The following is a 21360-nucleotide window of genomic DNA, read 5'->3' as shown; positions in this document are numbered from 1 at the left end:
ATTGTGTATTTGTTGCCCTTCCCTCCAATGAAACATCTTTCTCTCCTTTTAGTTCCACAGGAGGAATAGGAAGGGGTCTTGCCTGTTACTCGTCTGAGTGAACAGCCCTGGGCCAGGGAGTCTTACCTCTCTTGGGATAAGACACCTTCCTATATCCCCATGTTAAAGGTTACTCCGACAGTGTTGTTGGGTGGGGCACCGCCAAGTTAGCAATAAACAGGAACAAGAGCATATCGTTTCCGGCCTTTATTTCTGAAGCTGAACACAAATTGATTGTCATGCCATGTGCACTTGGCCACAAAATCAAAGTGAGGGAGTGTTCTTTCTGCTCTTGTTAATAGACACTCATAAACTAACTAGCAACACAGCACATTTTGTACCTCCTAATGAGGACAAAAGACCTGTCTATCCAGGGCGATTGTTTACACTCACAGGCAAAGGACAGGATTTAAACATTTACTGTCTCTTCAGCTGGTCTACCTTCCAACTCCCTGAGGCACAATCCAGGCCATTAACATCACAGGAACGGAGGCTGCCCTTAAAGCCTCTGCTTCCCAAAGTGCTCCAGTCCACAGAAGGGATTGGTCAACGGACTGAAGCACCCTGCCATCTTGACCGCCCCAATTATTGCAGGAAGCCTCGGTGCCCACTCTCTTCTGCAGAAGGCCAATGGCTAGGGTCTGTCCACATCAAGACAGCAGGAGGAACTGATCAGTCCTTTGCATCAAGCACGCTTTTCTCTCTGAAACTGAGGGTCAGAGTTCATCCATCATGGCCAAAAGATCAGCCCCTTTATTGATCTTCTGCTCAGGCTGCTCAGCCACCTCAAACTCTCCCATGATGCGAGCCAACTCTTCATTACGCTGTTGGTCCTGTTTAAGAAAGAGTTGCGTTATCGCAAGAAGCTACTGATGGAAGTTTAACATTAAAAAAAAACATGATTTTTTTGTGGAAGCCAAAAACTCATATGCTAAAATAACCAAAACAGACCCATCTGGAAAGAAACACTGCATTCCTGTTGTGTCTTATTTGTAGGACCTGACACAGCACCAACACTCTGCACCAATGAACGTTCCTTTCATTTTTAGCTAGGAAACCACATGGCCTCTCTTACCTGCCATCCCATTAAAAGCTACAGAACAATAACAATATACAGTACCTGGTCTGCGTGTATATTGATTATTTGATGCGGTGACTCCTCTGGATGGGTCAGGGCTGCATGCCTTGAAAGAAAGAAGGAAAGGGCCAGTATTGGTTGCCATTTTGGCTAGTGGGATGTCTCAAAAATGTTCTGTTTGGCGGGTTGCAAGAGCTGACCACTTTGTGGCTTGTAACTTGCTCCTCATATTAAAGTTTCTTCCAACTAATGTTAAACTACCGACTATTAACATTACTATACTTGAGAAACCTCCTCTGCCATGCCTTTGATGAGTCAGAGGATGTATCCTGGAAGGGGTCCCACCTCTCTCTCTATCTCTGTGTGAGTGTGCGAGAGAGTGTGTTGGGGCCTCATCTGTAGCCCCCTCCCAAAAGTTCCGTGTGGACCAACGTGGCCCTCTCTAGCTCCCATGACAGCCCTCCCCTGACTGAAATGCACCAAAGGCCTCTTTTTCCTCGCACCCTCAAAAAACCAAGCAAGAGTGGGCATACTCTTCCTCCTCCTCATCCGTGGTGAAGAGATTGAGACGGAAGCCAGCCTCCTTGCCAACGGGTGTCTTGACCTCCAGGCCGCCCATCAACTTCGCCAGCAAGTTCAGCTCTTCTTTCGCTAGAGGGTTGGGAGCCGTGTTCTCCTGCATGGGAGCAAAAATGGGTCTCTTACAGTAGCACTGGAATGGTTCTGCTCACCCGGGGGGGGGGCACTTCCCCCAGGCCGAAACAAAAACAAACTGCCCCATGGTTGGGTGCGAGGTGATTCTGCATCGCACATGTGGATTGGAAGGAGCTTTGCAACGGCCAGTTTTTGAATGGGGATAACACTAGGGCAGAATGGAATTTAATAAAATCCTTCTCAGAATGCTTGGGACTGCGGAAGCATCTTTAATAGGGATCATTCATTTCCACCAAAGTTATATGTGGCACCTCCGCAAAAGAGAAGCATGCCATTGCCACTATAGGTGAACTCAGTTCTTTGAATTTCATATTCTTTACTGTTGAAAAGCATGTGACTTAATGGAATCTGAACTGTGTGAGACATTTCAGTGCCAATGATGGAGACTCTTAATACTGAGGCTCTCCCCCTTTTGCCGTTCTAGAGATCAGCAATTTTTTGTAGTTTCTTTGTAGCCGATGATCAAAGTACCAGGCCTTCCTTTTCCTACTGCCCTGATTATCTAGGAATCCTCCTAGTTCCAAAGTGGCATCTCTGCTGGGCTGACAAGAGTTGCCGCCTGCAGGTCACTGCCACAAGGAGGCTGAAGAAATAAAACCAAAGTGGAAAGGATATGCGAGTTCTGTGGCATGTGCTTACAACACTCAAGGGGTACCAGATGTGGATCTTGAAACAAATGTGTAGCCATGTTCCTGTACACAACAGTGCTTATGAGGGCAAAAGACAGATACTGACCTTTACATGGGATGTCAGTGTTTTTGTAGCCCCCGACGTCTCTGTCTCCACAGGCCGGCTGATGCTGTATCTAGAAGGCAACGGGTAAAGCTTAACACCACGCAAAAGAAAAGCTGCTCAAAAGCCGGCAGCTGAAACGTGGCTTTCCACACCGTCTCTTACATGTTTGTTCCCAGCTTAAGGACTCTGTCTCCATGGAGGTCAAAGGAGCCTTCCCGATATGGAAGAACGTAATTCCCACCGTGGGTGAACTCCGTTCTTTGAATTTCATCCCCCTTGCGGTTGAAAAGTCTGTAAAATTGCAAAGCAGAATCGTCAACCAAGTACTTGGTTATGGTGCTCTTTTACAAGAGCATGGCGTGGGAGGGGGAAAGGTCTCCCATTTTCTGACACAGGCATGCAACAGGGTGGTGCTATGGCAGAGGAGAAAACCTGGCCAGCTGTTAACAAACAACTATCCCCATCATACGTCATCCCTGGCTGGTCCCATGGCTGACAGGACTTGGGAGTATAAGAACGGCAAAGGGCCCCTGGCTCAGTGCTAAGGGGTGTTCGGGTAAGGAGAAAGACTCAGCGAGGGGCACTTGAGCTTTCCACTGACTACTCATGGAAAGACAGGGCCCCCATTCACCTGATGACTCCTGGCAGTGCTGTTCCCCAAGGAACTGGACCGGATGTCGGCAGGACAAAATGGCCATTGGAGTTCTGTACTTTATCTTTCAAGAGAATCGACACCTAGGTAGGATCGGCCACACAGCTTCATTAGTAAAGCAGGTCTACCAAGAAATCATTGATGCCCAAGCCACCCGATGGTCACATAATATCATGCAGCTTCACTGATCTACTATCACGAGCACTTGGACTGAGGGGGAAACACACCCACCCTGATGTGTATGTCCTGAAAGAAGATGAGCAGCGTCTGCCGGATGAGCTGAAATTCACCAGCAGAGCACGAGCCATAAGCCTGGAAAAGAGAATCGGAACACGACATCACCCTGTTGTCACTGTTTGAGCAAGGAAGAATATCATTAGTGCTCACATGGGTGTAATCCTGATAATCAGACATCCTTGTAGTCTCTTTCTTACTTGGCTGGTTGGCTTCTGCCTTATGCTGGATAAATCTGCCTATTCACCTGCTTTCAGCACAGTTTTTTCTGCATTCATTTGCTTTGCCCTCATTTGTCACCATCCTCAACAACGCATTGCTGCACAAACTTTTGAGCAAAGCCTAATGATAATGATGTACTCTTACATCAATCAGCCTTCGGAAGGTTACATCAACTTGGGTTAGAGTTTTGGGCGATTCATAGATGAACTCCTTGATGGCATCCAGGTGGTTGAAAGTGATGAGCAGAATGTCTTTGGGCCGAGGACACAGCAGAATTTGGTATTTGAAAGCCATGGTCATGAGGTCATAGAGCTGCAGAGGAAGACAAGTGGCATCTCATTAAACCACAGAGCCTAGGGTTAAGCTTTATCAGGTGCTAATCACAAAAGCTACCGTACGGTTGGATGGGCATATCTTCCGTAGTTTAATAACTGAAGAAGATGCCTACCTGATGGGCAACACTGAGGCCTTGCTGGGTCTCCAGAGTGGAGTCAGCTGGGCAGTCCACACAGGTTGGAGGACTGGTGTGTTGATGTGTGTGCTGTCACAGTCTACATGTCTTTCACCCCTCTTACCATGAAGACCTTAAGGATAGGTAGACACAGTGGGTAAATCATCCACTCTGTGGCTCAGCTCCTCTGAGGACATCTCCAGAGGGATGAATCCAAGACAGACCCTGGGAATGCAGTATCCCTGCTGAGGCTGCCTCTAGGTTCCTAGTTCAGAACTTCATGGCCCCATAGAAAATGCAGAGCACCTTCTTGATCTGCCTGGGTAGTTGAGGTGAGTGGCTTGGAAATGGCCTGGTGTGGGTGAACAGCAGCAGCAGCAGCAGGAGGATCTATTGATTTTGTTGCTGAGATTACAACATGGTGGGAGTGGGGTGGGTGGGGGAAGGGATGCCAACTTAGAGTACCTGTCTAAGCCTGCAGGGAGAGAGGAACTATTCAAATGGTCTGCCTCGACTCACAGAATGCCATAGATTCCTGAATGTTCTGGAGAGTATTTCCAATGGAGAGAGAGCTGGTAATGTTGCTGAAGCCCTACTCTCACTGTGGACTAGAGGAATGCAGCAAGCAGCTGACTCTTTTGTACTTGATGGCCCTTGCTACTCCAAGAACCCTCTTGCCCCTTGGTGAACTAGGGAGCTTCAGGCAATGAAACGAACGATCTGGCTACTGTGCCAATAGCAAAAGGCCTGCACAGATGTGCACCCATCTGTCAGGGCATGGCAGTGTCGCTAGCAGACACCTCACTTTGCTGCTTGTATTGCAGCCTGGGGAGTTTTTCTGAATTATCAGGGAGCTATTAATAACCCTCTTGTCAAGGGAGTGCCTGACCTCTCAAAAATGCACTGTAACCTCCTTGCCTTTTGAGGACAAAACTACTCATCTTTATGGTAGTGCCATCACTGTAGCTAGCTTTGAAGGATGAAAAAGATGTATCAGGATTTCAATTATGACACCATCATTTTACTAGGAGGACTAAGCTTGCTGCCCATTCCAAGACACGGGCACTGTCTCCTAGTTCCACCTGGACCACATGAACCATGCTTGGAGTCCACCTTAATTCCTCTGGGGAAAGAGAAAAGTTTGTCCTCACCTTGTCCATACTGGGTGCATTCAGCCTCATGATTGAGGCATGAACCAGCCGCTCAAACACGGTCCTCAGGGTCTTCCTGGAATAGAGCTCCTGGGGTTTAAACAGCTCATCCATAAACTTTTTATTGAATATGCCTCCGATGATGTCATTCATAACTGAAAAGAAGAGAAGAACCAACACCATCAGGGAAACACTGGGTATCTTTTAGTCTCACTAGCAGTTGAGGAGAGGACTCACAGAGGAGACTGTGACAGAAGAACTGGGCCATGTCACAAGACAAGTCTCCTCTTCCCTGGCTGCGCTCTCTGACAAACCTTCTTCATTTCAGGATTGATACAGAAGACACCCCAGCTTTCAGTGGCAGTGAATTCCTCAGCCTCCGATGCAGGATCTGGAAATGCTTTTTTTATTATTCTTTTGAAAAATCAGGCTGTCTTCACCACAGCCACCGCAGTTCTGATCACAACAGTGAGAATCAACTGCTCTCACATTCCAAGATGTTTCAGCAATGGCAGTGTTAAAATGCTGGGCGACTGCAATTTGAGATGAATTTTTCTTCTGCATTTGCAAACTGCAATGCATCTGTTTCCTGGAATTGCAGTATAAAGGTCTCCAAATTCACTGCAATTTGACAGAAGAAGAATCACGTCCCCTTGTTCATTACGTTAACCATTTGTAGTCAGCTGTGCTGCTACACCTGAGAGGATTTCCAATTTTTGGTAGTGAGATTTCCATTGCTGACTGTCACAGGCAGAAATCTTTACAATGGCACTACACAAGTACCATTTAAACATGATATATTGTTTCTTTTTTGTTCAATGACAGACAAATATTGTTGCTCACTAAAGACTCCCTTGTAAATGGTATTTGCCATCCTAATGCTAACAAACTGAATTTCTGTAAAAATATATTGTAAGAAACAACTGTGCACCAGAGAACCAGACACAAATAAATAAAGATTCATGAACATGTCCACATTATCTCACTATCAACACCAGATCCTAAATTCCTGGGACGTTCCCAGCCACGCTGAAATAAAATGCAGCCTCGTGGCTACCAAAGAAACTCGGTCTCTTGAGGAGATGACTGATGAAATGCCAAGTTTAAAAACATCAATATGGATCTGTTCCTGGTGCAAGTGGACATATAAATATTTTGAATAAATAAATAAAATATATAAGACTGTACAACAATCAGCGCACTCCCAAAACATGAGCCACAGGATAAGAGAACAGGCTGGCTCACCAGTCAATTTTAATCTCCCCCTTCTTAAAGGTCAGACAGAGGTCTTTACACCAGTGCCTAACCTTTAGGTTTATCCACATACAAGTGGGGAAGTTCTGAACGGTTCCATTGATCGCAGGAAGGTTCTGCTTGGGTGTGTCTTTTTCACAACTGAAGAGTTGAAAAAAAAAGGCAATCCCTTCACAATATGGTTATCGTGCACAATCCTGTAAGCAGCTTATTTCCCACGGGTAGCTAGCGATGCCTTGAAAAACTCACTCCTCAAATTTCCCTCCAGCAAAATAGTATTATTTTTTTTTTAAAAAAAGTGGAAGCGTTGTCCTGTTCCCTTCTTATTTATGTGCACTCTTGCACAACGCGGTATGCAGTAGAGACCCTGTACTTAATCTAGCTGTAGATTTTGCTTCAGAAAACCCTATGGGTGTTCATGTCTATTACACATGATGCAAGCGAATGCTTTTAGAAACTGCATGTTGCCTCAGCAGATGTCATGATGCCACAAGACAGCAGTGGCAAGCTTTGGGCTTTATGCAGGAAAGAAAAAAGCTGTGGTCTGGAAGTAGTCTTCCCAGGGCACCTGCCAGCAAAAGCTGGAGAATCAGTGACTAATTCTGCAGCAGGGCAGGGAGAGGGGGAGAGCTGGGAGCAGCCTGACACACAGGCGGCATGCACACATTCTGCCTGCACTTTGCTCACAAACAATGACTGCATAGTACTCACTCATGCAGCTGCATGCTTACCCCTCACAAGTATTTGATGGGGGGGGGGTGTAGGTTAGCTGATGAAGACTTCAACAGTCCATGGGGTATTAGCTCCAGCCTAAGGCATATTCTCAAAGAAGCGTCTTTCCCTTCAGCAGAAAGTGAGAGTCATTTTCTGTCAGGATATGGATGCAGAAAATCTCAGCCAATATACTGCTTGCCCATCAACTGCTACTCTGACAGCAATGAAGCAGTGGGGGAGGAGCGTGTACGTATGAGGAGATGGGCATCTTGCATGCGGCATGAAAGATGGTGGGTCAATGAGCCATTAACTGTAAAATCATTTGGGGGAGGAGAGACACGTGTTCTAACAAATAAAATAAGTGTTCAAAATAATTTCACATCTTGAATATATCCTACTAGATAGAAAGTAAAATAGTGCAGGGATTTGAAGTATTTAAAGTACACAAGGCAGTCAATATTGGTCAAATATTGGTCCCGTGTTTTTCAAGGACTACAACAAGAGAGTACTTAGATTTGAAACTTATACCAATTACAAAATCAGCTGTTATTTTAAATATACTGTTTTATTACTAGATATGGTGACTAGGATAGCATAGGAATTACAGTACAGTCCAACAACTTACATGGGATCATAAATCACCCACCAAATGCTTTATATACCAGTCAATTGTTTTTGACCATTTTTGCGATCAGCAAATGGCTTTGATCCTATTTGGTGATGCCTGTTACAAAACAGATAGTTAAAAGGAGCGGTTTTGTTGCTGGACTTGTCTGTTTAGGCAAGGAAGCAAATGGCCTTTGTCCATCCCCTTTCTAACAAGTGAAAACATACCAAAATAAAAAGAGGCCAGCTACCATGTACATTGAAGCATTACTGTATTGGAATATTCGACAATATTTGACCACTCTCAACTGACAATATTTGATTTGCCTGTTGACTATCACCCGAAATCTAAGACAATTAATGCATTCCAATGTACAAAAGCATCCACCAATGGTTAAAACTCCCCTGTAGCTGTACCCATGGTTTGCAGTCACTTCAGCTCTACAAACGCAAAAGTCCCAGTGCTTAGGGAATCCTTTCTCAAGATATGTACTATGTGTGTCTAGTGTGGAATCTCAGCGCAAAGATGACCTAATGCAGGGGGCTAAAAATGTTACAGTACCTCGTCTCCTGTCCCCATCAGTCCATTCATCTACATGAAGCATAAAATAGAAAAAATGACGGGTCAAGTACTATGAATAACAAACTGACAGCTAGAGTGAAAAGGGGAAATAATGGAGGAGGGGGTTAAAATGGGACCTTTTCTTTTTTCACACTGGCACTATACAGCAAAAGATAAGAGACCTTTCAGTTTATTTTTTATTTATTTACTTATGTATTTGACTCTTATACTGCCCATCTGTCTGCCAGGGCCACTCTGGGAGGTTTACAACTAAAAAAAAACCCAGATAAACAATAATAGAAGACAGTAAACACAATATCAAAATCAAAATAAAAAATCAATGAAACATAAACTAGCAACAAAGTAAATACTAAACAAAAAAATAAGAGGATTGTTTAAAGGCAAGGTGGTGGAACAAGTAGTATAAAATGCTGAAACTACTACTGCGTTAAGGTGTTGAATATTCCAGTAAAGAAAAGCCATGTTTTAAATGATTATCTGCTTCCAGACCTGTTGGGGTCAGTATTCACAACTGCTCAGCCTGGGAAGATTGTGTAGAAGGGGCAGATTTCATTGGAAGGAGGAACTGACTTTAGATAATAATACAGTTGATTTTAGATACAGTAATGACACTGAAGCAAAGGAAAATACAAGGAGGAAAATACAAGGGCGAAAGCAGAGGCCTGTTGAAATGGGCCCCATGACCCTTGAGCTACCCCAGTCCACATATCTTCCTACAAAATACATGTTTTGTGGACATGCAATAACCCAAAAGCTCTACAACCTCTATGGTCTGTTTGCTACAAACGAGTCACAACACTATGAACTTCAGGAAAGAAAGACTGTGCTGAGACCTCCTCAGAGAGACAGACACCAGTGTTGTTCTTATTCTAGAGCAATTCCGTTCTTCTAAGCAAATATAATCTGCACGCAGCCGCTCTATTTTACTACCGCAGGCCAAGAAAACGAGGAGAAACATGCTCGCTGAACCACAAAACACATCTGATATTTTGCTTATGAAATTTATTCTCTATCCTTTATTTAAGGAGCTGAACCGTTTCCATGAAGTTGTCTCATTTTAGCCGCCAAAAAGTGAAAGATTTCGCTGAAAAGCCTCGTCTTACCCTGTGAGCTGTACAGAGCCCTGACTGTATCTATTTTGCAGCTGTAATCACCGTGCGCGTGCATACACACACATCGTACAATAGGTTTGTTCAATAGAAGGCGGCTCAATGCCAAGTCTTGATTTTCACGTCCCACCAGGGCATGTCCCCCAAAATGTGCCAACCATCCTCATTCCCCCCCCAGTTGGTTTGGGGGGGCAGTTCTAAGGGCTAAACACGCTGGACTTAGATTGATCGGATACGACGGCCTGGAGATGGAACATCGTTTCCAAAGCCCAGGGTCCCGATTCCCTTCTCTGGCTTTACCTTTCCACCTCCACTCCATCCCCAGCCCAGCAGCAACAGCAGTGGCGGCATCTCTTTAAAGGCGAGCCATGGGGCTCATCATGTCCTAAAGATCAAGCAAACTCTTCTCCCACAGGAGGTGGAGGGCCTGGGGGCATATTTCCAGCACACCAAGGAGGAGGAGGAGGGTGCACCCTTAGCCCACACCAACAAGGTCAGGGGGGGGGAATGAGGGGCCCTTGGGCGCTTAACTGCAGAGGCCACAGGAGGGGAGGGGAGGGAAAGGATCCCACCACTGCTCTTAACCCTTGGGCCTGAGGAGCCCTTCTGGAGGACTCAAAAGGCTTGCAGGTTTCGGTGGCTTCGCTGCGGGTTCTAGAAATCCTGGGCTCCGCTGGGCGGTGGGGCTCTCGGGTGCAGGATCTCCCCCCCCCCACAACACTTCCCACTCGTGAGGTGGGTGGCATCCACACGTGGCCAGGCGTGTGTTTTGCTTAGAAGCGCCTTCCATTGAGAAGGGCGGGGCGGGGCTTGGGAAAGTTACTTTTTGAAGACTACAAACTCCCACAAGGTCAGCCGAACTTCGGGACGTTACTTTTAGCCGTAACTGCGTTAAACGAGGAGAGGGGGAGGGGAGGGCAGAGCTTGGCAGCGTTCCTTATTTGGACTACAACCCCCAGAATCCACCTGGCCAGCGGTAGCCCAGAAGAGCTCCTTTTTGGGTTTTTGACCGGAGTGGGGGTGGGGGGAGCCTTTGCAAACGGTTGGTAGCCGAAGGGGGCCACAGGTGGGGAGGGGGGGAGGTCAAGGCGGGGGGGGGCGGGTTTCTCCCTCTGCTCCCTCCCCCTCCCCCTCCCTGACCTTGGCGCGCCTTGTCTCCCGGGATGCTTTGCGCGCGGAGCCGCTGGTCCACGATGTAGAGCATCTCTCCGGCCAGGTTGAGGACCAGCAGCGGCAGCGTCCGCAGCGACATGGCCGGACCGGCGGGCGGGCGGGCAGAAGGCAAGACGGCCCGCTCCGGCTCTCGGCTCAGAGGGCCGCCCTCGGAAGCCCGGCAGGGAAATGGGAGCCTAAGTCTCGGCTTGGCCCGCCGCCGCCGCCGCCTCAGGTGGGCCCGGAAAGACAGGGAGAGAGAGAGACTAGGAGACAGCGATGGCGGCGGCCCCGTCGCTAAGGCAACGGGAGAGAGGAGGAGGAGGAGGAAGGGCCAATCAGCGGGCGGCTTGCTGGCGGGTCGCGCTGGAAGGCGGGGCTTAGCTTTCTCGGCGGCCTCGCCCAGCCCACCTGCGCGGCCCCGCCGCCAGAGGGCCGCTTTCTTGGCGCCTGCGCAGTCGAGGTAGAGCGGGCCCATCTCGCTCTTGGAAGGGCGGGAGGCGCTTCCCTCAGGGCCCGCGTTGTTGTTGTTGTTGTTGTTGTTGTTGCTGTTGCTGTTGCTGTTGCTGTTGCTGTTGCTGTTGTTATGGGCTCTTACGTGGAACGGCTTCTGGCGAGGCCATGCATGGGGGAAACCTCTGAGAGGTTCTCTCCTGAGCGATCTCTGCCCAGGCCGTGGATTCTCGGGTGGAGTCGCTCCATCCCACGTCCAGCCTCCTCCTCTTCTCCTCCTGCTGCCGCCTCCCACTCTTGCCAGCATCATCCTCGTTTTCCAGCCAGCCTTGTCTTCCTGTGCTCTGGCCACCAGAAGACCCGCTGAGCCGTGGGGTGGCGGAACTGGAAGGGACCCTCAAAGGGCATCCAGCCGTAGCTGAAAGCCCACCCATGAAAATCCTATTCAAAAAAGATTTGCACCCAAGTCTCAGCCAGGAGAAGATTGGAGGACAGTTTGGGTTTAAAGCACATTTTATTCACTACCATTCAAGTCCTTAAAAAAGAAGTAGTAGTAGTAAAAGAAGAAGGTTCTGCAAAGTGCCTCAAGGAGCTGGCAAAGTGTGTCCTCCTTTCGGTCTGGCCGTCCTCGCTTGCCCAACCTCTCAACACTTTGCTTTTAGGGGCAAAAGAGCCTGACAGGAATGCCCCCCCCCAGGACATTTCACAGTGAACCTGAGTAGGGCAGGCGTGTGCCAATTGAAAAGAGTGGAGGGTAGAAAGAGCAGCCGGAGAGTCTGGTCTCATGTTCTCCCTTCCCGAACATATCTTCTGCTGGAATTTTGCCCTTGCCATTCTGCAAGAACCAGGAAAAAAAAGGGAGGGGGAAAGAGGCTTGAGTCGGGCTGGGTCGCTTTCCTGCTCCCATCACCCAAATGCTTTTTTCCAGCTGAATTTTCTTGAGGGTTGGATCCCGGAGGAAGACATAGGCAGCCTCCCCAGCAACATGGAGAGCAGCAGCTTCTTCCCCCACCCGCTTTGCCATGCTTTCTTTTCCTCCAGTCAGTGGAGGGAGCAGAGGTCAAGCGGAAGGCACAGGAGCGACGGCCATGTGGCAACAGGAGAGTTAAAAGGCACAAAGGACTTTCCAGGTTTCTGCCTGGGATTTTTATGGCCGGATCTTCCTTGCCTTGAGGGCCTGGACTTACAGAAAGCCTCCCTAGAGTTAGACTACCGAAAAAAAAAGATATCTATGGGTATCTGGCTGAAAGCTTTGGCTAGAAATCCTGAAATCCCAAATGGAAATCCTGCCCGTTTTGTTAAAAGTGGATTACCTTTGCCTCTTAATTCCGAGAACGGGTGTGCACTTCACGAGCCATGCGGCACAGCTCGCACCAGCCACAGAGACACATGGACAGGGCATCCCTGCAGACGGTCCCCTAAGCGGTTCCAACCAAGAAAAACATTGATGTGAGAGGCCACGTCACCCAATCTCGAATTCAGGTGTCCTCTGCATATAGTACCTTCAGGGACAGTCAAGAAGTATGAAAAAGGACTCGCTGGGATTAGATTCTGGACTACAGTTCCCATCAGCCCAGGCCACGGAAGCCAGTCAGGAGGAACAGTGGGGGCAAGACTCTGACAACATGGACGGGAGGGCACTTTGTCTACCTGTGCTCTGCATAGTTGGCCTGAGGGAGAACAACTCTACACGCTACAGTACGGCACCTGGTGAATGTTGACTCAGTCTTCCTAAGTTACGGGTGGAAGCTGGGATTGTTTAGTCAAGCAAAAGTCGCCTATCGGCCCAAGGCTGGAGGAAGTGGCTGCAGTTGGGAACTAAGGCTCTGAGCACCACTCTCCCCTGAACAGCTTTGAACACTTAACGTGGTCCACAGACATAAACTCTTTCGTGGTGCTGCTCCAACCTGCCACTGCCAAGAACCATTCTGCTTTGACTTCAGGGGAAGAGCCAGCAGAATGTACCAAACATGAAACCGTAGTGGATTACCGGAATCCCATAGGAGAGGCGCATGTGAGTCCGTAACGCTGTCAGGCCACCGGGCAACATCCCAAGGAAACAATGCTCTCCGTATTTGTGTGACACGTAGCAGCACAGGATCATGGGGCAGCAAATTCCAACACAGCCTGACAAAGGAAACACACATGCACATGTGCATGAACATCCACCAACATAATGAACAGGACAAGCACTCTGTCTGCTCTGTAGGCCTACAGAGTCACCGTGCAATGTGTTTGTTCTGATCCTCTCCAAAACAGGTCATATTTCAAGGATCGTTCCCAGCTTTCCTCTTCCCATGCGCTCTGCTGGCTGATGGGACTTGCAAGCCAGCAGCCTATGGAGCCCCACGCTCTGCGCATTCTCTGAGCTAAAGAATTTGCCCATTCGCATCCTGGTCCAAAATAACCCTATTATTTCGCTTCTTGTAAGAAGAAGCTTGGTGGTACAATCCTGTAAACATGTCTTGTTGAAATAAAAACCTAAGCAGCTTGAAAGTGGGGACATAGAATAGTGGAGTTTAACAAGAGCCATTAAAAAAATTCAAAAGAAATTAGAAATATGGATTGGGCACAGGATGCTAACAATTGCCAGGATTAAGAGACTGACTGAGTGCCAAAGCACTAAAGTGCAGGGATAGAGAGGAAGGAACCCTGGAACATGTAAAATCCCAAAAGCTAGGATGCTTTGGTCATGTCATGGGAAGGTAGAGATTGTCACAGTTGATCGTTCAAAATAAAATCAATGAGAAAAGAAGTGCTGAGAGGCAGAACCATCCCAGAATGTTAAGAGACTGGTTTGGATGCAATGTAATCTTGCTGCCTAGAGTGCCTGGACCCTGACGGAGTGGGGTCCAGCCTCTCCTATGTGAGGAGGAGCCGGAAGACGAAAAGGAGGTGTTCAGCCGTACCTTTCAACAGCAGCTTGCTTTAGGCATGTGAAGCAACACAACAATCCAGGAAAGGGTATGCCGGCTTCTAGGTTCCTTCCCCCTAGCCCTAATTCTCTCCACCTCTCTCCTCCATACACAGAGTTGTCGTCCCCACCCCGACTTCAGCCACCCCAGCTTCTCAGAGGAAAAAAGAACTCCACTTACACATGGGGCAGTCTGCACAACAGTCATACCTCCCGGAGGACCAGCTGCCTTCCGAGGACAGGGTCACTGGTGACACTGTGCTAACTGGCTGGCAGACCATAGGATGCATCATGGAGGAGGGGGCCCTGAAATGGCGACTGCCCCACCTCTGCCTCTGGAAGGGTAATCCAAATGGCGTTGCGACAGCCAGGCAAGCTGTGTTTGTACTACTCTTTCTTAACAGGACCTCAGTCTTGCCACAGGTTTAAGCAACAGGGAACACAAACCAAGGTGTGTGTGTGTAACATAGTAACAGCATAGGGGCTGCTGAAGATGGCAGGAAAAGGTGGCTCTTTTGGTGACGAAACTGACTTGAGGAACTAGTATGTATGACTTATCAAAAGAACTGTACCCACAACCCTCCAAACAGACTTGCAAAATCCCTTCTTTGCCTGCAATTGCTTGCCTGTTGCAAAGTGTCACAAGAGAATACCGCACACCGTGACGCGAGTACCTACACAAGAGAGTTCAGCAGTCAACACTTCAGATACTACAGTGGTCCACATTTCCAAATAGTGGCCAGGAAGCAGCAGACCGAGGGCTCTGGGTTCCCTCTGGACCAACCTTCACCCACCAGATGCCCTCCAGATACCATGGTCTATAATTCATCTTATGTTATCCCCAGGACACTGGGAGCTGGAGAAAGTGATAATAGTTTGTGTCTTTTTAAAAAATAATGCATAATTTTTGAAACAAATTTGAGATACATGAGCAGATGAAAAAGCCCTGTGCCGCACCTACGGTCTAGTCATACCATGAACTTCACCAACTCACTCTTGTTGCCTGAACAGGCCAGACCTTGGCCGTGAAACAGGGGCGATGGGACTCCTGCCATTTGCAGTTGTCCTTCCCTTTCTGCTTAGAACAGGGACGAGGAACAAGCCCCTCAATTGAACCATCAGGTTGATTTATTTTAAAAGTGGCAAAGCCTTCAGGATAGTTTGAAATAAACAAACCAAGCAGAGGGAGCGCTGACAATTGAACAGTTTATTGGAGATTATTCTCAGGAATGGTGGCCCTGGAGGGCAGATTCTGCTCAGACCGGAGTGCCTTCGTTCAGCTGTTCTTCCTGCTTTGCCTCACTCTCTTGCTTTTCGAGTTCCTTTTTCCTCAGTTCTTTCAAGATCTAGAAGGTGAACAAGAAGAAGTGACGGTGCTGCTCTCTCTCTGTTACCTTTCTAGCCCACCCTCACAATAACCCTGCAAAGCAGGTCAGCTGAGACCATGGGAGAAGCTCAAAGTCACCCCATGAACTGAGTCCCAATATTTCATTCTCTACACCACAATGGCTCCTTGTAACATTACTGGACCTTAAGTCCCACCGAAGAAAGACCATCTCATTTTTCTGATGGCACAAGAGGTGGCCAGTTTCTCTGACAGCCTCAGCATCTCTCCTGGTGGCTTCACGATGGCCATCATGCTGGGGGGCAGGGAAGAGGTACTCTTTATTCCATGCTTTGCAGCACAGTGAAGCCACACCCTGCTTCACAGTGAAACCCCACCCCACCCCAAAAACAGCAACCACTTTTACCAAAGCTCCCCGCAACACTGAGGGGTTTTCAGGGAAGGTGGAGGCAATTGTTTTGAGACCCTAGCCTCATTTCTCATGTCCTTCCTTTGGAATCTGCTCCTGAACTGTTTGCAAACCCTGCCCGGGGCTTCCTTTAGACATGGATTCCCAGCCATTTCCCTGCCGACGTCTTTGGTGCAAGAGCCCAAGTGCGTCTCCCTTCCCGCTCCTCCAACATCCGGGCTGCGGCCTCTGAAACCATCCCAAGCCACACTGGCCAGCTGCTCTCTACATACCTTTTGGCGCAATTCCCTCTTGATCAGGTAGCGCCGGCTGCGTCGCTGGCGGTACTGCACTGGGAGCACATATTCGATGTCCAGCTCCTTGCACGTTTTCTCAAAGACGTCATAGCGACTCCTGCGCAGGTAGCCCAACAGCTGCTTCCTCCGGTCGATGGCCATCAGCAAGCAGCGGTAGGTGGCTTTGTCCTAGAGGAGGAGGAGGAGGAGGAGGGGATGTGTCGGTGAATGACCCTGGCGGTGATGCAAGGTTGCCCACGGACTGAATCTCTTCCCGTGTTGCATCACGGGGCTATTGATCTACCAATTAAAATGCACAAAACTGCACTGAAGGCCCTTAAAAAAAACCCCACACACCTTAGGAAATGAAAAGTAAAATGCAGGTTATTTTAAAACAGGACTGGTCATTTATTTGAAGGAAGGGGTTTCTTCCTCCAGAGGACTAAAATGGCTCTCTGACAAGCATGTTTGATGCCAAACAATATTGTGCAAGGACCAGTTTTGAAAAAAAAAAAGATGATGTTGCTCCTTTTAAAATTTGAATGCCTGTACAGACGCTTTTGAGTTTCTACCAGGGATGGGGAGTTGAGTTGTAGGACTTGCTCTCAAGCACTAAAGTCACACGAGGGACTTGACTCGGGGTTGTTGCTGTTTTCCTTCAGTGACACGGACTTGACTTGTGACTCGGAACCCACCCGTCCACCCCTCCTTTTGTGTCTGGGGAGAAAAGCTTGTTTTTCATAGGGATTCAGACTTGGGGCTTGGACTCAAGGACTTGCAAACATCCCTGGCTTCCACATGGAAAATAAGCTAGCCGCTTGTCCTGGATTCACTAAGCTGCACACTCTGCTTAGCTCTCTCTTTCTACGATTCTTTGGTACAAGCTTGGCTGATTTGGGATATGTTATTATCTCTTTCATGCAGTGAGATGGGGCCATGAATCAAACGCTTTGTTTTGCTGACCATTCATTACCTTCGGGTGCATATGCATATGTTCCTGGCTTGTGCGAATCTTGGCCGTCAAATATGCAACTAGAACAGCAAAAGACAGTCATTGTGGGACAGCTTGAAACAAAGGGGAATTCCTCCTCCCCCCCCCCCGGTGCCCCTTCTGGCACTCCCAGGTCAAGTTGGATGCAGCCAGCAAAAAATGGCCAGTGACCAACCTTACACAGGCTTACACTAGGAGTTCACCAGACAGTCTGCTGCTGGATGTGATGAGATCAGCCACAGGCTTCCATGAAGGTGGAGGTGGGCAGAAAAAATAAGACTGAGGTCTACTGATAGATTTGCTGGAGATCCACAAGGATTGCTTACTCTCTGCTGCTTCACAGCAACAACCACAACATGTTTTCTGTACCTAAGTTAGGCTGCCGAAAGGAAGGCGGCTCAGGATTATCAGGAGTGGCCTTGGATGCAAACCCTCAGTGCTGTCCCGACCTGGGATGGAACCCAAACGACCTGGGATGTGCCAGGAGGCCGGCTCTGGTGGCTGGACCTACTCAAAATCAAAGCCGACCCCACAAGCCTGAAGTCTGCTCAGCTGCTCCCTCAGGGGGAATAGTTCAACAGCAGGAAGGGCGAGGAAGTCGGAGAGATTTGCTGGCTAGAGGCTTCTGCTCCCAATCCATCTTTGGGCTTCCCTCGGCCAGTGACATGGCATTCACAAGACGGAAGAGAAGGCAGCTTCCCTCCTGCAGCATCACTGCTGCTTACCTTGAACCTCTAAGGAGCCGTTGTCATTTGGGGACTGCCGGACTTTGTCTGCCAGTTGCTCTTTTTTTATTTTCAGTTTTTCCTTCTATGGGCACAAGAAGACGACGACACAGGTACTCGGGGCAGTTATATTTTCACTGTTTATTTGTTTTAAAGAGCACTTTCAGTCTCTGGCTAGGTTCACATCCTCATAAGGCTACACACACACACACACACACACACACACACACACAAATCAGACCACTGTTCACAAGTATGCAAAGCAAGGTAAGAAGCCGTTCTGAAGTACAGCTCCTCCAGCATCCCTCTGTTAAAGGCAACAACCAATTGAATGGCCTTCAGTGCTTAGAGCAGGCAAAGCTCAGCCAACAGAAAGGGAGCTCCACAGAGTTCTGGGGCTACTGCCAGGGAGATTTTATCTTTTTGGACCCAGCCCATCAAACTAAGAGGTCTTACTGATGGGAAGTCGTATGAGACTTGTATTGAAATACGGGCAGGATTGGGCAATAGGTGCATTTAGAGCAGTAGCAGGCCACTGTTCACATACCTGCTTCCCTACAGCCAAGGCAGACCTTGGGTTTTGGCAGCTATTACACCACTCAAAGCCAACGTAAAACATGAAAGACAAGAAACTGAATGATTTTGGGGAGAGGGGAGAAGGACCCCATCCTGCCCCAGAAAAGGAAACTGACCTGTCTTGACATTTCCAGGGAAAGCAACCTTTTCACAACATCATCCACCCTGCAGGGAAGCACAGGATCTCTGGGTTATTAGGCTCCTAGGCTTTGAACAGCTGAACATTGTATGATTTCAAGAGGAAATGAATTAAAGGGAGTCCCGAGAATACAATTTTTTTGTCTCGGGATGTGTGTAGAAACAGAGTGTATATGGAGGGAAAGGTAGGTTTAACAGCCATGCATGTGGTCTAGAAAGATGATCTCAGGAATAAAATAGCTGCAGGACTTGCATCTGGGGACTCTGGAGCGACGGGTCAGGGCAGTCCAACACGCCACCAGCCTGGACCTCTGCAGAACTTACTTGTCCATAATTGGGAGGTTGGCATAGTCCTTCCTCAGCATTGTAGGAGGCAAGTCATCCAAATGGCTGGGTAGGGCTACAAAAGAAACAGATCAAAGCGGTATGAACACGAGAGCCAGCTTGCTGGATATTTCCCCTCCAGCACACTGTCTCCAACAGGGGCCTGGTGTTCTGCGACCGCTCATCAGCGCAGTGGGTGGTGACTGAAATGACGGCAAAAACAACAGTAAGAAGGACCTGGAAGGCAAAGAGAAGGAAAGAATGAGAGGCTCATGGGGCGATCCAAATGAGAAATTGAAGTCCCCATAGGGAGACAGAAGTTAGCGCCTTAGAGGGCTAGAGGGAGATTCCCAGCTGAGAAACTGACCAGAGGCCCAGCCGTCATGAGAAACTTTGGCCCAGTCCTTTCCTGGAGCAAGAGAATGAGCTGTGCCTACGAGGGACGGGGGCTCCTGCTCCCGGTCACCTTTCTTTTCCTGTCTCACTGGGGCAAGCCTCACAGCTGTAGTCCCCTGAAAACACACACACACACACACATACAGAGAGAGAGCACCTTCCGGATCCGATAACTGAGAACGAGTTAGCACATACCCATCTTCTTTTTCCGGGCAGGCCTGGCATAACCCCTGCATGCTTGAAGAAAAGGGCTGACACCTAGAAAAAGAGAAAAGAAGCAGAGTGGTTGGATGCAAAAAGAACCCCCTCACCACCCTGTGTCGGTTGTGCCCTCCAGTCACAACTGGCTTCTAGGGATCCTTGGTGGGTTTTCAAGAGGAGTAGAATATTTAAGGAGGCTTTTTTTAACCTAGCTCTGCACCAAGCATGTTCCCATGGCGGGGCAGGGATTCAAACCCAGAGTCCTCGTCCCTCACTCTGCCCATTCCACCGCACTGGGAATGCCCTCGCTGTCTTCCAAAAGGCCAAGGCAGCCCTCGACCTCTTTTTCTGCAGCCTTCGCTGCCCCCTTCCCTTTCCACTGCCGTATCTCTAGCCTTCAGGCAAGGAGGGCATCGCTGCGGGTGAGCCCTGAAGCAAAGGGGCCACGAGGAGGGCAGGGAGGGCCTGCCTGCCGGGGAAGCCACGGGAGGAGGAGCTGCTGGCCAAGGGAGAGGGCTTGGGAACGAACCGGGTACGAAGCCGGGTGTCGCCCACCCTCCGCGCCCCACCACCTGCAGGCGGGCCCTCTCCCCTCCTCTGGCCGCCCAAAGGGAGGTTTTCCAAAAAGCCACCTCCAGGGAAAGGAGGAAGAGCCGCCTCCCTCCTGATCCGGATTCCAGGGGCCGTGTGAACGGGGCCCGGCGGGGAATCCGGATTAAGCACCCTCACCCTCCTCCTCCTCCTCCTCCTTCTTACCCGGGGCCCCGCGGAGGCAGCCCCCTCTGCCGGTCACGGCGCCCCCCAGCGCCCAGGCGCCCCGCAGCCACGCGGCCATGGCCCCGCCGCCTCTCTCCCGGATCACCGCCTGGGCGCCGCCATCTTGGAGCACCCGATGACCCCGCGCCCTCCCCGCCCGGGCCAACGGGAAGCCGCCGCCAGGGCTCCGCCCCCTCGCCGCCATTGGGCGGCAGAGCCGTCGCTTGCGGTCGCCGGGGAGGTGGAGGGAGGGGAAGGGAGGGTCCGGAGTGCGCATGCGCAACAGCAGGCTGGTGGTCCAAACGAAATAAAACCCCAAAGCGAAAATAGGCGATGATTGTGTTACATTAGCTTTTTGCGTGATGATTTTTTTTTGTTTACTGGTCTGTTTTTGTATTTGCATGCTGCATTTCGCCTGATTTTGCCTTTGAATCTTAGAAGAGATAGAATAATCATAACTTAGGAAGCGGGCCCTTCCCAGTGCAAGCCCCCCACCCTCCACCCGCAGGTCCTGCCAAGCAGGGGAGCCTCCAAGAAACAAGAACGAACTACTCCAGTAACAACTGTGGGCAGCAACCAGTGTAACCGTTAGCAATTCATAATCATAACCTGCCGTCTTTTGTTGGTTGAAAGGTGAGCTGCATCTGGCTGGCCCCTCCCTCGCACCTTCCCAGCAGCCCTGCTAGGGAGGCCAGGCGGATACTTCCACATTCCCCCCCCCCCCCAAAGTGATGCTCACCGTCTGGTCCAGCCATGACCACGTTCAGCCTCCCTTCTTGAAGCCTGTGACCCTTCCTTGGAGCGGGTCAGCGGCTCCTGGGCCCTAGACCCAGCGTTGGCCAAGGAGGTGGCTTTCCAAGAGAGAGTAGGGCTCCCTGGCATATTCCTGGCGGCCCTGCCTCTTGTGGGATGGCTCTCTAGACGGTGGCATAGCGCGTGGCTGAATACTGGCGCTCCCATGGAAACAGCTGGGGAGGCCTCTCTGTTTCCGAGCCCGGTTTCTGCTGCCTCCCAGGAGTACAAGGCAGCATGGTGTCCGCGGTCTGCATTTTTACAGTCTTTTTAAAAAACAAAGTCACGTCGTTTTAGGCAACAACCCTAACTTACTTTGGCCTGAGGGGAAATGTTGGTAGACCACCCAGCCTGCCAGATATGATCTTGGA

General features: G+C 49.4%; 2 protein-coding genes and 1 long non-coding RNA gene across 6 annotated transcripts; all 3 read right to left on the bottom strand.

Moving 5' to 3' along the window:
- Positions 1 to 231: 231 nt before the first annotated feature.
- OSCP1 (organic solute carrier partner 1) lies at positions 232 to 11003 on the bottom strand. Of its 4 annotated transcripts, none has more exons than XR_013538378.1 (11): positions 10683 to 11003; positions 8413 to 8442; positions 5277 to 5431; positions 3819 to 3986; positions 3450 to 3530; positions 3198 to 3301; positions 2729 to 2857; positions 2567 to 2636; positions 1621 to 1793; positions 1160 to 1223; positions 232 to 872 (listed from the first exon to the last, which is right to left on the bottom strand). XR_013538378.1 is itself a non-coding variant. In XM_072980238.2 (11 exons), the coding sequence occupies exons 1-11, from the start codon at positions 10792 to 10794 to the stop codon at positions 756 to 758; spliced, it is 1173 nt and encodes a 390-aa protein (XP_072836339.2). In that variant the 5' UTR covers positions 10795 to 10999; the 3' UTR covers positions 232 to 755. The 4 variants fall into 4 exon arrangements, 3 of the variants coding, with proteins under 3 accessions (XP_072836339.2, XP_072836340.2, XP_078236118.1); XM_072980238.2 differs by having other exon boundaries at positions 1651 to 1793; positions 10683 to 10999; XM_072980239.2 differs by lacking the exon at positions 8413 to 8442 and having other exon boundaries at positions 1651 to 1793; positions 10683 to 10998.
- A 639-nt stretch (positions 11004 to 11642) lies between these two features.
- Positions 11643 to 14204, bottom strand: LOC140702093 (uncharacterized). Its single transcript, XR_013538379.1, has 3 exons — positions 13138 to 14204; positions 12461 to 12565; positions 11643 to 11982 (listed from the first exon to the last, which is right to left on the bottom strand). It is a non-coding gene; the product is annotated as an uncharacterized LOC140702093 (long non-coding RNA).
- Positions 14205 to 15253: 1049 nt separating this feature from the next.
- MRPS15 (mitochondrial ribosomal protein S15) lies at positions 15254 to 20436 on the bottom strand. Its single transcript, XM_072980240.2, has 8 exons — positions 20198 to 20436; positions 19436 to 19498; positions 18845 to 18920; positions 18499 to 18547; positions 17807 to 17891; positions 17064 to 17122; positions 16088 to 16279; positions 15254 to 15407 (listed from the first exon to the last, which is right to left on the bottom strand). Exons 1-8 carry the CDS (start codon positions 20400 to 20402, stop codon positions 15318 to 15320), a joined length of 819 nt encoding a protein of 272 aa, XP_072836341.2. The 5' UTR covers positions 20403 to 20436; the 3' UTR covers positions 15254 to 15317.
- Positions 20437 to 21360: the final 924 nt, after the last annotated feature.

The sequence above is a fragment of the Pogona vitticeps genome, chromosome 9, assembly GCF_051106095.1.
Source record: "Pogona vitticeps strain Pit_001003342236 chromosome 9, PviZW2.1, whole genome shotgun sequence".
NCBI classification, from domain to species: Eukaryota; Metazoa; Chordata; class Lepidosauria; order Squamata; family Agamidae; genus Pogona; species Pogona vitticeps.
The sequence above is the reverse complement of the archived record's forward strand: the minus strand, read 5'-3'. Positions and strand labels throughout refer to the sequence as shown.